Raw genomic sequence first — 13,966 nt, 5'->3', positions numbered from 1 at the left:
TCGTCTCTGTGCATAGACTATTCTGAGCAGAAGCATTATCGTCAGGGCTTGGCAGTCCAGCATGTGCTTCACTCTTTTTTTTTTTTCCTTCCCCCCTTGTTGGCTCCTGTGTGCTCTGATCAGACAAGTCCCTCTCCTTGAGCTGTAGCTTCAGTGTTGTCCTCTGAAGTGAATTCTTCTGCAGGGAGCAGGGCTGTCCACGTAGTTGGGATTGAGGCCGGCCCCTCAGACCTCTCTATATAATTTTTTTTAATATGTAAAAAAACAAAACTGCCTGCCACAGAGCTAAAGTGACCCATATAAGGTTTCTGAGGCCGTGCATCTTTCAGGGAGCCGACAGCTTCATTTCTCTACCTTGGAGCCGTTAACAATTCCCCAGAGCTCTTTTTCTATATAGTGCCACCTAGAGTCATCATTTTTGAATGTATCCTATGGGAATATAACTTTATCTCTTCTAATTGGGATGCCTTCTATTTCTTTTTCTTGCCTAATTGCTCTGTCTAGCACACTGAGCAGGAATGGCGAGGGCAGGTTATCCCTGTCTTGTTGCCTGTCTTGGGGGAAGGCTTCCACTCATTTACCACTGAGTATTATGCTAGCTGAGTTTTTATTGAGCTTTAAATCTAAATAAGTGCATTATTATGTCTCAGTAAGCCCCGTAACACTGCACAGTTTTTTCTACAAAAGGAGGCTCAAAAAGATTTTGACTGAATGAAGGAGGAATGGTCCCATTTCCTCATATGTTCCTGAATCATCGCCCCCACTATTTTAAGACAGTTTTCTTGACTAAATCGGTCTTATGCTGTCCTCAGAGCAATCTTTGGAAATGAAAATTAGACCTTACCACAGTCCTATATAACTTTATTGAGGGCCATACTTTGTTCTCACTATACAATTCTAATTCCCAATATAGGACTATTGTGTGGACTTGCTCCTACCTACCTCTCTAGCCAGACCTAGAGTTTTATTGGGACATAATTAATAAATCCTACAATTCAATAGTTTAATCATATCAAGAAGGGTTGTGTAATCATTACCATAATCAATTTTGGAACATTTCCGTTTTTCTTGTATTCCTTGTTATCAGCTCATTTCCCCACCAACTTCCCTTGCCATACCCCTAAGAAACTATTAGTCCAGTTACATCAATATAGATTTACCCACCCTGGATTTCATACACTGAAAAACAAAAAATAAAGAATCAAAAAAGCTAACAACAATTAATCACAATGACGGACACATAATCTCCCATCCCCCTATGGGGGATGAACAACAGAAACATGGGTGAAGGAAGACAGTGGTTGGTGTATGATAGGAAAACAATAATAATTTATAATTTATCAAGGGATCATGAGGGTAGGAGGGGGGAGGGAAAAAAAAGAGGAGCTGATATCAAGGGATCAAATAGAAAGTAAATATTTAGAAAATGATGATGGTAACATATACACAAATATGCTTGGTACAATTGATATATGGAATGTTATAAGAGCTGTAAGTGGCCCCTATTAAATGATTAAAAAACAAAACTAACAACAATAACAAAATAGAGACAGATTCTAGTTGAAAAGTAAACAGAAAATACTAAAATCCAGAACAGCTTTGAAATGGGTCAAAAGGGAGATCAAAACATAAGATGCCAAATTTTTACCTAATGCATCTGCGATAATCCACTTTCCGATGCACTCTGAATGATAGCAAGGTTATTCACAGTCCTGGTCTATCTATGTTCAGAGGGGATTCCCTTTCATTTTTTCCCTTTTAACTGATTAAACTTTTACATGTGTCCAAAGAACTGTGTCAAAAGCGGGATCAAATCCGATGTTACTTTAACTCAAATATATCTACTATAATTGTCTCTACAATTTCCCTGGCTGATCACACAGCTATTCACATGCCAGGACTATGGTCAGAGGGAATTCACTGAAGGCTTACTCTATGTGCAGATTTTGCAAACGGATCTTGGCATTCCACTGTCATCCATCACCTGCTGGCCAGATGTTCAGGATTTAAGCTCTGAAACCATTCCCTGCTTCAGATTTGGATTATATTATTTATAGTTCTTGGATCACACAGGCTGGTCTGCTTCTCCCATGTGGACTTAGTTGACATTTCACTTAGATGGCCGAAGACACTATTCTTTCTGATTGCCAGGTACCATGTAGTTTCTTCATCACATTTTGCTGTACCACCCACACCTTTAGTGAGGTGAAGACAATTATCAAGTGGAGCCAAGTTATAACAACTAATTGTTCTTAGATTGGGGTTAGAATTAAGTGAAAGCGCCAAATCTATGGTTTATATATATCTCTGGCTCACCTTAGAGATATCATTAACATTTTTATCAATCATCTCCCTGGGGCATAAGGCCATTCTATTAATAGTGTCATTAATTCAGACAATGGTAAATAATCTAAACAGTTGAGAAAAGATGATACGAGAGTATGCTGGCTACGAACCACTTGTACAGATTAAATTCTTGAGTGACTGGAGACTACTGACAAAAACACTATTTACACAAGCCAGGCCTTTTTGCTCTAGTAAAACTCAACTGCTTGTGGTGCCCTGCAAAATGGGCTGTACTGATTCATTTTCTTTGAATTGTCACAAGATTTTTATTTCAAAAGCTTTTCCTGCTTTGAATGCCCTTCGCGTTTTCCTTGCTTCCGCAATTCCAGCAGTTAAGAACTTAAAAAATGTTCTACTGTGTCTATAGTCTCTGAGGGTTGGAATTGGGAGGGATTAAGCAAACTGTCACGGATTCAATTCTGACTCCGAGACCTTAAAGGGCAAGGTAGACTTTCACCTAGGGTTTCTGAGACCGTCATCCTGAAGGGTGTAGAAAAGCCTTGGCTTTCTCCCACGTTGCAGCTGGTGGTTTTGAACTACGTACCTTGCTGTTAGGGATCCAACAAGTAACCACCAGGGCTCCTGTGGGAGGGTTCAAGTACCTACAAATGCATGGCGCTCTCCCCCTTTTCGAATAAAATATTAATGAACAGTAAAATCTAATTTCAAACGGCAGAAAATTTACAGGTGTGCTCGGTTTAGAATACTCTTTCGTTATTTCGTACCGTGTCCATTTTACAGACGCCTTGCAGTTTGTGTATGGGGTAAGAGCACGGTTGCATTCCAAAATTGGGTAAAATGCCCTTTTTCTGGGTTTTCCAGGTCCAACTCCATCTCAGCACTGGCAATTTCCAAGTAACGTGAAGATTCCAGGTTTGGCTTTCCCTAAGCTCCCAGGAGGCGCGAACCGGGTCTTTGTTCACTGAGCGCCAGACTCGCAGTTGATTGCAGATCCACTTTGAGTTGAAGCGAGTGCTCCTCCCCATTGATCAGTTTCTCCTTTAAAAAGAGCAGCCCCTCCTCCCGAGAAACGTAACTGAGGCCGTCCTGGGAAAGCAGCGTGAGGTCTCAGCCGGGCCTGAAAGAACGAGGACGTTCTCTACTTAACTCTACCAACGCAACGACCCGAACAGTCAATGCAGCCTCCAGAATCAGGAGGAGAGCGGGCGGCGCTGGGGAAGCACTGACGCCAACAGTCACGTGGCGCGGCCCGCCCGGCCGGAACTCACTGTCTCGTCAGTCGACTGCTCAACCTTGCCGGGGCCTCTGGCGGGCTCCGCGGAGATCGGCTCCTTCGGCGCTCGACTCTCGCCGCCGCGGAAGGAGGGGCAAAGCTCAAGATGGCGGACAAAACGCCAGGCGGTTCTCAGAAGGCCAGTTCAAAGGTAATTTCTTTGAAGATCTCTGAAGTCAGTGGGTCTTTTGCTGTCATGTGCGGGCCCACAGACCCGTCTGGTCACTGGGGAGGCGAGCGGGTTGGGGAGTGCGTTCGGGTCCCCGTGCGAGGCCGGGACGCCGCTGCACCGTGGTGCGCAGGTTGAGCGGCCTGCTATCTTCCTTTAGTCTCAGCCTGCATTCGGCTCGAGACTGGCGGGCCCGAGGGCGGGCGTGAGTAGTGCGGCCCGCGCTTGGCACTGGGGCCAAATCAGGACCCCGAGTGTGGTCCGAAAGCCGTGAAAACGCGCTTTTGTGCCTCAGCTTTTTGATTCGGAGGCGTCCGGACCGTGCACGGCAGAGGCGGGAATCGCTTCCTGGAGCTGGTGCCCGCGCTGCGCTTTCTTCGGTGTTAGAGCTCGCTCACCTGCTTTGGGCCTTCCTCGGTTATCCTCCTGACCTCCGGGGAATAAATAACCTCCGGGACCGCAAGTTGGGAACGGAGGACTGATAATGGAGGGGCGCGGGCGGGAGGTGCAGGCGTGGGAGCGCCTGCCTTTGCAGTGCCGCGCCGCCCAGGTTCATGTTCCACTCCACACGTGGTCTTTACCGCACTGTAGGGGAAGTAATACACGGGGTGAGTCGGAGTCTGCCCGCTGCCTGTGGGCCTGGCTTTTTAAATTCCATCTCTGCGCGAGTGCTCCCCTGAAAGGAGGATTTCTGTACACTTGGAAGCCACCTCTGGCCCGCGAATTGCTTTTGGTTTTTATGGGAACGTATGCATGTCTTGTGAAAGCCACGAGCTGTACGGTAGTTAATGATCGTGGTTGCCAGAACGGCAGATATTGTGTGTGTGTATGTGTGTGTATATATATTTTTTCTTCTTAGGTATTTACTGCTGCGGAGTAGGTGTTATGCATTTTGATGCTTATTCAAGAATCTATCTATACTCTTAAAAGTTCTGGGGAGTGTTACATATAAGAGTGTAAAATTATAGATCGATTAACAAGTTTATGGTAGGATGGCGCAAGCTTTGCCTCCCGTTTACAATTTGTGGAGAGAAAACCGTTTTATACTTGCTTTCGCAGTTTCTAATACATCTGAATTTTATGCCATTTGTTGAGTGATACTCAGAAGTAGTTCATAATTACTATGGGGAGCCTTTGGGGCTGTAATCGCAAGGTCAGCAGTTCAGAACCACCAGCTGCTTTGTGAGTCTGAACCCACGGGGTGGTTCTTCCCTGCTCTGTAGGGCTACTATGAGTGGGAATGAACTCAATGGAGGTGAGTTTAGTTTTACCAGTCAGCCTTTATTTATGGCAAAAGGCCAATTTTGGTGGCATTTCTTCAAAAAATGCTTAACCCTAGTGTCTGTTTTCTTCCCTTCACACCACATTTCTCTTTCCATGGGAGGGAGAGAAATATGTGAGTACCTCACTCTTCTGATTGTCCCCCTGAACCGACTCATGTGATCAAAAACAGCCCCACTTGCTTTTTAGATGTTTTTAGTAGCGCTAGCTACATCCATACTAATCTTTAATGTCTAAGTCTCACAATTTTGTTGAAGTAATATGTTACTTGAGGCCTTATATTAAAAACATTTCAGTGTATGCATTTAGGTCTCATTATTTTGTGGCTTTTCCTTATTCATTGTTGAACATTCCAGTACTGTTTTCAGTTCATTGCTTTAAGATTATCATCTCTTGATGCTGCCAGATTTTTATTAAAATGCGTAAAAGGACATTTATCTCAGGACCCAAATGATGACATGGTCTTCCCCATTAATACGGTAGTAGTGGTGATGTGTGCTGGTGGTGTAGTGGTTATGAGTTGGCTGCTATAGCGTTGGCTCGAAACTGAATGGCTGAATGGGAGAAAGACTGGGCTTTCTACTCCTGTCAATAGTTCCAGTCTTGAAAACCCACAGGGGTCGCTGTGAATCCGCACTGACTCGGTGGCAGTGAGTTTTGGAGTGGTGGTGTGCATGCTGCTGAGTTGATTCTGATGCACAGTGATTCTCTAGACAGAATTTACTGTCATCTAGTTCATGCTGAGTCCTCGTGACCAATATGGCAGGATAGAACTGCCTGTGGGTTTCTGAGGCTGTGAATCTTTATGAAAGCAGAAAGTCTCTTCTTTCAGCTTCGGAGAGGTTTTGAACTGCTGGCTTCAATTCCTAATCCACTGTGCTACTAGGGTTCCTATAAATAATGTAGAACTGCCATATAGCAGAATTGCTGAATCTTCAGCAGAGATGCTGGTGTATTTGAACTGCTGACTTCAGTTTGTAGCCAGGCTACCATTGCACCATCTGGACCCCTTCATTAATATGGAGATATGACACATTGAAAAGATTACAGTTTAGAAAATGGACAGTTGAATTCAAATTTTGACATGGTACCTAGATAGATTTGTAATTTTGCTTAAACTCTTGAGCTTCAATCTTCTATTTTGTAATATGGTATATGGAAATTACCTTTTTTTTTTAAAGCAGAGTTGATAATAAAGGGAATGAACAAGCTAGTGAAACATTAGCTCTTTTGCCCCTCTGTTTTTTCCTTAGAGGAAATAAATATCTGGAAACATCTTAATATACTGAGAAAAATACTCTTATCAGCTATCATAATGACATTTAAACTATTGCTTTATTTGGAACACAAACCCAGAATTTATTGGAGGACATTAAAGATCATTATGACTAATAATACAATACTAAACCCAAACTAAACTGCCATAGAGTATTCCAACTCAAAGCAACCCTATAGGACAAGGTAGAATGGCCCCTGTGGGTTTCTGAGACCTGTAATTCTTTACAGGTACAGAAAGTCATCATCCCCCCCTCACCCCAGGGTGCCTGCTGATTCTGAACTGCTGACCTTAGGGTTAGGTTAGCAGCACAATGTGTATCCTCACTATGCCACCAGGATTCCAGTTTGATCTCTGTTCTTTGACCTGGGAAGACTAGAGGAGTGGATTAATTGTGTTCTGTAATACAGATGAAGTGACAGATAGCTTGTTTCATGTTAATTCTACTACTTCAGCAGTTCTTATCTATTAGTTATGTATATAGACATTAAGGAAGACATTTAAAATGTAAAATATAAAATTTTTTTTGCCATTGACAGTTGTCAAAATCTTATACAGTAATATCTCTTGATCATAAAAAGAAATTAAATTAGATAACCTCTACATTTCCTTCTAACTGGATTTCAAAAAAGAAATCAGAGGTCTATAAGTTAGGGAAACAAGTAACAATTGTTTTAATAGAGCAGAGAAATAGCTTTAAGAGAATAGTGGAATTTGAGTTGTTTGCCATTGAGTTCATTTTGACTCAGGGATCTTATAGGACAAGGTAGAACTACCTCCCTACAAGGTTTCTTAAGCTGGAATATTTATGGGCACTGATTGTTAGATCTTTTCTCCTGCAGAGCAAGACTAGAGTGTTGAACTGTCAGCCTTTCAGTAGCAGCTGTATGAGACATAGATATGAGATGAGGAAGCAAAGTTCTGGAAAATGGATTTGTACATGATTTGGTTTAGCCATTACATAGGGTATTCACAAATGAGGAATAAAAGAAAACTCAAACTCACTGCTATGAAGTCAAAGCCAACTCATAGCGACCCTATAGGGCAGGGTAGAACCGCCTTGTGAGTTCCTGAGACTGGGACAGTTTAATAACAAGAGTATAAAGCACTGTCTTTCCCCCTTGGAGCCTCTGGTGGTTTCGAACTGTCAGCTGAGAATTGAAGCCCAGCCTGGAACTACTATGCCACCAGGGCTTCTGAGGAATAAAATGAGACTGGAAAGTTAAAGTGGGTGCCAATTGTGGAAGAAAACTGGAGCCAGAAAAGTCTTTTAAGAAAAGATATTTTGTTTTTTTCACCACGTTTGCTTACTCACCTGCTTTATCTTCAGCGGTTGTGTCGGGAAGGTGAGCATCATAGAATGCCCGGCTCTCAAAAGATACAGCGTTTGGGATCTTAAAAGCTTGAAGGTAAACAAGCGGCTATCTAGCTCACAAGCAACGAAGCCCACATGGAAGAAGCACACCAGCCTGTGTGGTCACGAGATGCCGAAGGGATCAGTTATCAGAACAAAGAATCTTACCATAGTGAATGAGGGGGGAAGTGTAGAGTGGAGACCCAAAGCCCATTTGTAGGCCACTGGACATCCCCTTGTAGAGGGGTCTCGGGGATGAAAGGAGCCAGTCAGGGTGCGATGTAGCAACAGTGAAAAGTACAACTTTCCTCTAGTTCCTAAATGCTTCCTACCCCCTCACCCCCATCCCATCATGATCCGAACTCTACCTTGCAAGTCTGGCTAGACCAGAGGGTGTACACTGGTACAGATAGGAACTGGAAACACAGGGAATCCAGGGCGGATGATCCCTTCCAGACCAGTGGTGTCAGTGGCGATACTGGGAGCGTAGAGGGAGGGTGGGTTGGAAAGGAGGAACCGATTACAAGGATCTACAAGTGACCTCCTCCCTGGGGGACGGACAATAGAAAAGTGGTGAAGGGAGATGTCAGACAGGGCAAGATATGACAAAATAATTTATAAATTATCAAGCGTTCATGAGGGAGAGGGAAGTGGGGAAGGAGGGGAAAAATGAGGAGCTGATGCCAGGGGCTTAAGTGGAGAGCAAATGCTTTGAGAATGATGAGGGCAATGGATGTACAAATGCGCTTTACACAATTGATGTATGTATGGATTGTGATAAGAGTTGTATGAGCCCCTAATAAAACTATTAAAAAACAAAAAAAAGAAACAACAGCAATAACAAAAAAGAAAAGATATTTTGGAATTACCGGTTAGGAAGGATTTGGAAACGAGAACTGGTTTGGAGAGTATTGTAGTGGTACAGTTAGATATTGAAGATTGCTTAAAAATCTCATGTAAGGACCTCTCGAGAATGCTTTTCCTAACATTTGCTAACCCATTAAGTTTTGTTCTTATGGCAAGCCACCTTGTGTTGCTTGCTTCCCTTTGATTAGCCCCTAATGTGTAGTGGGTTACATATTGAGCTGCTAACCTCAAGGTTAGCAGTTCAAAACCACCAACTGCTACATGGGTGGAAAAAATGGCTTTTTACTCCTGTAAAGAGTTACATTCTTGGAAACCCAGAGGGGGCAGTTCTATCCTGTCATATAGGGTTGTTGTGAGTTGACTCAAAGATAGTGAGGAGGACCAGAGGTGCCTTTATTTCGTATCTCCATTGTCGGGTACAGTGCCAGCCAATAAGAGTTGCCTAGTAAATGCTGAATAAAGAATTACTGGTTTATCTGTATACGGCAGTGGTTCTCAACCTTCCTAATGCGACCCTTTAATACAGTTCCTCGTGTAGTGACACCCCCCCACCATAGTTATTTTTGTTGCTACTTCATAACTGTAATTTTGCTACGGTTATGAATCGGGCGACCTCCCCCAAGGGGTCGCGACCCACAGGTTGAGAACCACTGGTATAAAGGTTAAAGGCCACTGAGGAAGAGCTGGGAGAGGGGGTGGAAGGCATCAGACTACAGTTGCTTATGGGAATAAAGGCATAGCAAGCGTCCAGAATGATCTTGCCGCTGCTGGCTGTACTTGTGTTGACCAGTGACTGCATTCTAAGCACAGTCTTAAGTGCTGCTTCCTGGATGTTGCTCTTCACAATCCTGAGGCAGGATGCGTTCAGTGTACAGATGAAGAAGCTAGGCCCAAGGTTATAAAGATAGTAAATGCTAAAATCTGCGTTCACACCCAAGAAATCGGACTCCACAACCAGTTCTCTTATAATTGTACTTTTAGATGGAGGGATTGAGAGTTGCAACCCAATGCCAGAAATCAGAAGGTTAAAATGAAGAGCTAATTTGGGAGGAATTTGGGTCCAGGTGTCCAGGAGGCAGTGACTTCACAATGCAGATCAGGAATGGGGAGTCATCTCAATATAAAAATTCTCTTCAGTTCTAAGTGGATGCATTTCAAAATGTTGTTTCACAGTTAAATTAAATATTATGAACAATTTCTCCTATACCATTTTAGCTTTCAAAAATGGTTAGCTAGTAGATGATGGGGACGTGTTAATAGAGATGGAAAAAAGATGGGCAGAAAGAATGAGGTAGGGAGTTAGTTTTTTGGGGCGGAGTTTGCCTTGGGCCTAATCTAGTGAAGTTCAGAGGAGATACAGTGACTCATGAAAATCTGAAAAATTGTTCTGAGCCTTATGCTTAGACAAAACAAGGCAATACAGTATAGACCACATGAAATCTTCCTATAACATAGGAATAGTCAACATTTTCTTGAAAATTAACGTTTTAGGCATTTTGTTTAGAATTTAGAACTAGGAGTTAAGAGTCAGGCGAGATCTTTGCGATTCCAAGGTTTTTTATTGTGCTTTTCAGACAAATATAAATGAAAACAAGTGAACTCTCACTACCTAGTATCTTCAAGTTAAAAAAAAAAGCTGAGTGCTAATGTTTAATTGTAGACCTCTAAATAAAAATTTCAGAGAGAACTATGTATGTTTTACTTAATAGCATTGCAGCTTGGCTTTTTTCTTAGCTGGATAGTGAAGAAACAAATTACTGTTATGTCATACATAATTTGAAATGCAGACCAGTAAGGAAAAAAAATAAGACCACATTGTTGACACTTGACATTCCTTGAAAGTAACATTATTTGGACAGTCTTCCTATGGCATACTGGCACAGAAATAACCCCAAACAACAAATTTTATCTGGTAGCCTGTTGGGGAATTTGATAATAGGATTTACTTGTTCTGAAGAATTCATTTCTTATTAGGTAGCCAGGGTTTATGTGTGGGTTTTCTTATGCTAGAATTGGCTTGTTGGTTGGTTGGAGAAAGGAAAAGCACTTTTTCCCCCTTCAGTGTAATGAGAGCTTGTTCCTGGCAGTATCTTGTGTATCTTATGACTTGACAAAAGTTTTTCTGCAAAAATTCTATTTTGAAACCAATAGTAAGGTTTCCAGTCTCTAACCTGGAAAGATAACTGTGTCTTAGTTACAATCTACTAGTGTATATCATATTCTGGAGTGTATGCATTTGGGATTTTAAAGAATTGACCTGAACTTTTATCAGATTGCTGTGTGTAATTTTATTAACTGGGAAGAAATTCTTACAAGATTGGAAAGACTATATAATATTAGAACCTTACTTTGTTAGTATAGTAAGACTTTCTGATCATTTAAATACTGACTTTCTTTTTAATACTTGCAGACAAGGTCATCAGATGTTCATTCATCTGGATCTTCAGATGCACATGTGAGTATAAAATGGAATCTGTCTTTCGTCTTTGAAATTTAATTTCTCTTTTTACATATTCCCTACACCTATGATTTTACTTGATAACTTATTGTGATTATAGGCCTTTTTTCTTTTCCCATTTTGTTAGGCACTCTTTTTTTTAATGTTTTTCTTGCAGGTTCCCTGTGACTTAAAAACCTAGTATGGATGTTTCTATATTTTTATTGTGCTTATATAATTTTGTACAAGGGCAAGTCAAAAAGTATTGCCCCTAAGGTTATAATTCATGTGTGGACAGTTGTTTTTTTTTTCCTGAATAAAACATATCTCTGCAATCAGTGGGTGCCCAACGACAAGTTCTCACAGTAATATACTTGCCTTGGTTTTGTTATGGTGCCTATAAAAAGGATATTTTCTGTGCCACCAAAAATTAGTTTGCAGTCAATGCTAATAATAGTTTTAACAAAATTCAAAGGGACATATTCCTAAATAATTGAAACTTGGTACAAGTTTATAGGAATGCTGCCCTACTGAAAACACCAGTTTTTAGATGGATTAAGTGCTTTAAATGGGTCAGGAAGACCTCAGAAATGAGCCACGGGTAGGGAGACTGTCAACAGTGATGAATGAAGAATCTGTGACTGGAGTCCAGAAATTGGCAGAAGAAGACCATCTATCACCATTGATGCACTAGCTACCGAAGTTGGGATCTTCACATGGTTCAGCAATTTCAGTTCTTAGTGAGCGTTTTCGCCTTAGCAAGCATTTGACTTAATAGGTACCCAAAACTTTGTGCGACGATGAGCTAGCTTGAAGAGCTGACTTTTTAAATTAAACTTTTAAGAAAAATCAAATCTATGAAAGATTTTTATGGACTGAATCATGACCAGGCACAAATCCAAAGAGCCAGATTCACCATATGATCCAAAGAGTAAAGTCCTGTCAAAACACTGACTTTCAAGGTGATGTACTGGGTCAATTAAATTTAAGGAAGAAAGGTCAGCTCAAAAAGTTATGATGATTATTTTTGGGGATTCCAAGGAGTAATCTTGATAGGTTTTTCTCAAAGGTCTCAGGATGATCACAGGGCTTACAATAAAGAAGTTTTAAGAAAAACAAAAGAACTGCGTTGGTGTGAAAAATGACAGGAAAGTTGGGTCCAAGGATTTGTTTCCCATCATAAAAATATCTTGAGGGTAACAAGGGTTGTCCTTAGAGAATTTCTTTGGGAAATCTTACCTCATCTAGCCTGATACTTACCTCAAGCAGCCCTGATACTTCCCCTTTGGACTTCAGTTTGTTTCCCAGACTCCGCGTTTAGAGGAACACAATTTGAGTCCCTCGAGGATGCCAACGCTTCCATTTTGATGTGGTGGAAGGGGTAGTGCCAGAGCCCGCTGGCAAAGCAACAGGGACTCGATTGAGGGGGTGAGGACTGAGAAAAGACACAAAAAAGCTGGGGTCAGGAGGAGTGCAATTCAAGACTGCAGCCCCGAGTTTATTTTCCAGCAAACTTTTATACACTGTTAAGCGGGAATGTACTATTGCTCAAAACAGCGCCCCCCATCCTTGTTCTTGTTTGTCTGGCAAATATTTTCCCCAAGGCTAAGCACCTGATGTTCTCAATAACATTAAGGCACAAAAGTCAATCTGACCATTAGAGAGACAATCTGACCGTGAGAGAGACAATCTACACATCCAGGTCCGTGAGAGAGTTGTGTCTGCACATCCACATTTGAACGAACAGACCTCTGCTTTCAGAGCAGCTCCCAACAGGTTAGGGAAAGGTTAGAGAGATGGATAAGACATCTTCAGAAGTGTATAGACCTAGATGGCGAGAAAGCAACTTCACATTTTGATACTTTTTGTTTGATACAGGTTTGTCTGATTTGGGAGCAAATCTTTTTGGTTTACTCTTGTATAAACATCAATGTTTGTACTAATAAATTTATATCTACCTCTCATTTTGTGCTATGGTTAGGTTCTAAAGACCCGATTATTGTTAGAGTTGGCTTTTTGTGCAGTGGAGGATAACCATATCTTCTCATTTCCTTACCTGTAATATGAATGCTCAATGGCTCCCTGCGTACTGTTGTCCAACCCCAGACAACCCCACCCCCATAGCCCCACCTCCTTACTACGAGTCTAGCTGTGAAGGACCGCCCCGTCTTCCAGAGCCAAGGTAGCCTTAGCATGGCCTTCTTTAACCTTGGAGTTTCCTTCCTCTCCTTTGACCACTGTATTTTCAGGAATGATAGCCCTGAATCATGATCCAAAAAATGCCCTTGGTGGTTTTGCTGGAGTCTGCGTTCCTGTCCACAGGCAGCAAGGCCTGGGTGCCATGGGGGGTGTGCACATTGCCTGCTGGGTCCCCTTATTGGCTCCTTGCCCTAGCATGCCTTTATTTTTGCTGGTGCTCTTCTTTCTGCCCCCATGTCTCCATGAAAATTTACAATTTATCACTTCCTCTGAGGCTGTAACAACCAGACCTGGCCTCCCTCTACCCTTGAATTTAAGCTGCAACTGCTACTACTGGTCACCATTCACCTGCTGATCCCTTGCAGACCCAGGTAGGACTGGTTCTACCCTCACCTATGCCGGCCCAGCATGGGGCATCAAGGAAGCATAAGGGACTGCACAAGTGTCCCCGATTGCCCTGTTTTAGGGCTTGTGGCCATGTCCTAGCCTGTCCCAGCTACCACTTGGTACAGAAAGCTGGGGCAAGACTCTGGGGTCCCACTTTCTCTCTGGTCCCAAGGGCAGCCTACCTTCAAGGGACTGCCCTGACCTCATCCTCTTGTGGGCACCAAGGACCCACAGGGCAATGTCTTACCCTCTCAGCCTTCCCTCCTCTCTGCCTGGTATCATGGTGGCTTGGGGTTATCACACTCCCTCTTCGCTTATCTGGTCAGGGCCCTGTCAGGGGCCTCAGTGTTTGTTATTGCCAGATATGTGTTCTTCATGTGCAAAATAGGATAGTGGATCTTTTTTTTTTTTTTTTT

General features: G+C 42.4%; 1 protein-coding gene across 4 annotated transcripts in view; it reads left to right on the top strand.

The window, feature by feature from the left end:
- Positions 1 to 3,657: 3,657 nt before the first annotated feature.
- The window catches only part of LOC101645873 (U2 snRNP associated SURP domain containing), a 61,073-nt gene continuing 50,764 nt past the window's right edge, over positions 3,658 to 13,966 (top strand). For 2 of the 4 annotated variants that reach the window (XM_030884803.2, XM_004712063.4), the window contains exons 1-2: positions 3,658 to 3,731; positions 10,938 to 10,982. In XM_030884803.2, coding sequence (XP_030740663.1) covers positions 3,687 to 3,731; positions 10,938 to 10,982 — 90 coding nt within the window. In that variant the 5' untranslated portion in view covers positions 3,658 to 3,686. The remainder of the gene's footprint in view (positions 3,732 to 10,937; positions 10,983 to 13,966) is intronic. The other 2 variants (XM_045287444.1, XM_045287443.1) reach the window with 1 other exon arrangement.

Source organism: Echinops telfairi, unplaced genomic scaffold, assembly GCF_000313985.2.
Source record: "Echinops telfairi isolate 266 unplaced genomic scaffold, ASM31398v2 ScPeMD7_16;HRSCAF=60, whole genome shotgun sequence".
Classification (NCBI taxonomy): domain Eukaryota; kingdom Metazoa; phylum Chordata; class Mammalia; order Afrosoricida; family Tenrecidae; genus Echinops; species Echinops telfairi.
This window is presented reverse-complemented; position numbering and strand designations above follow the sequence as displayed.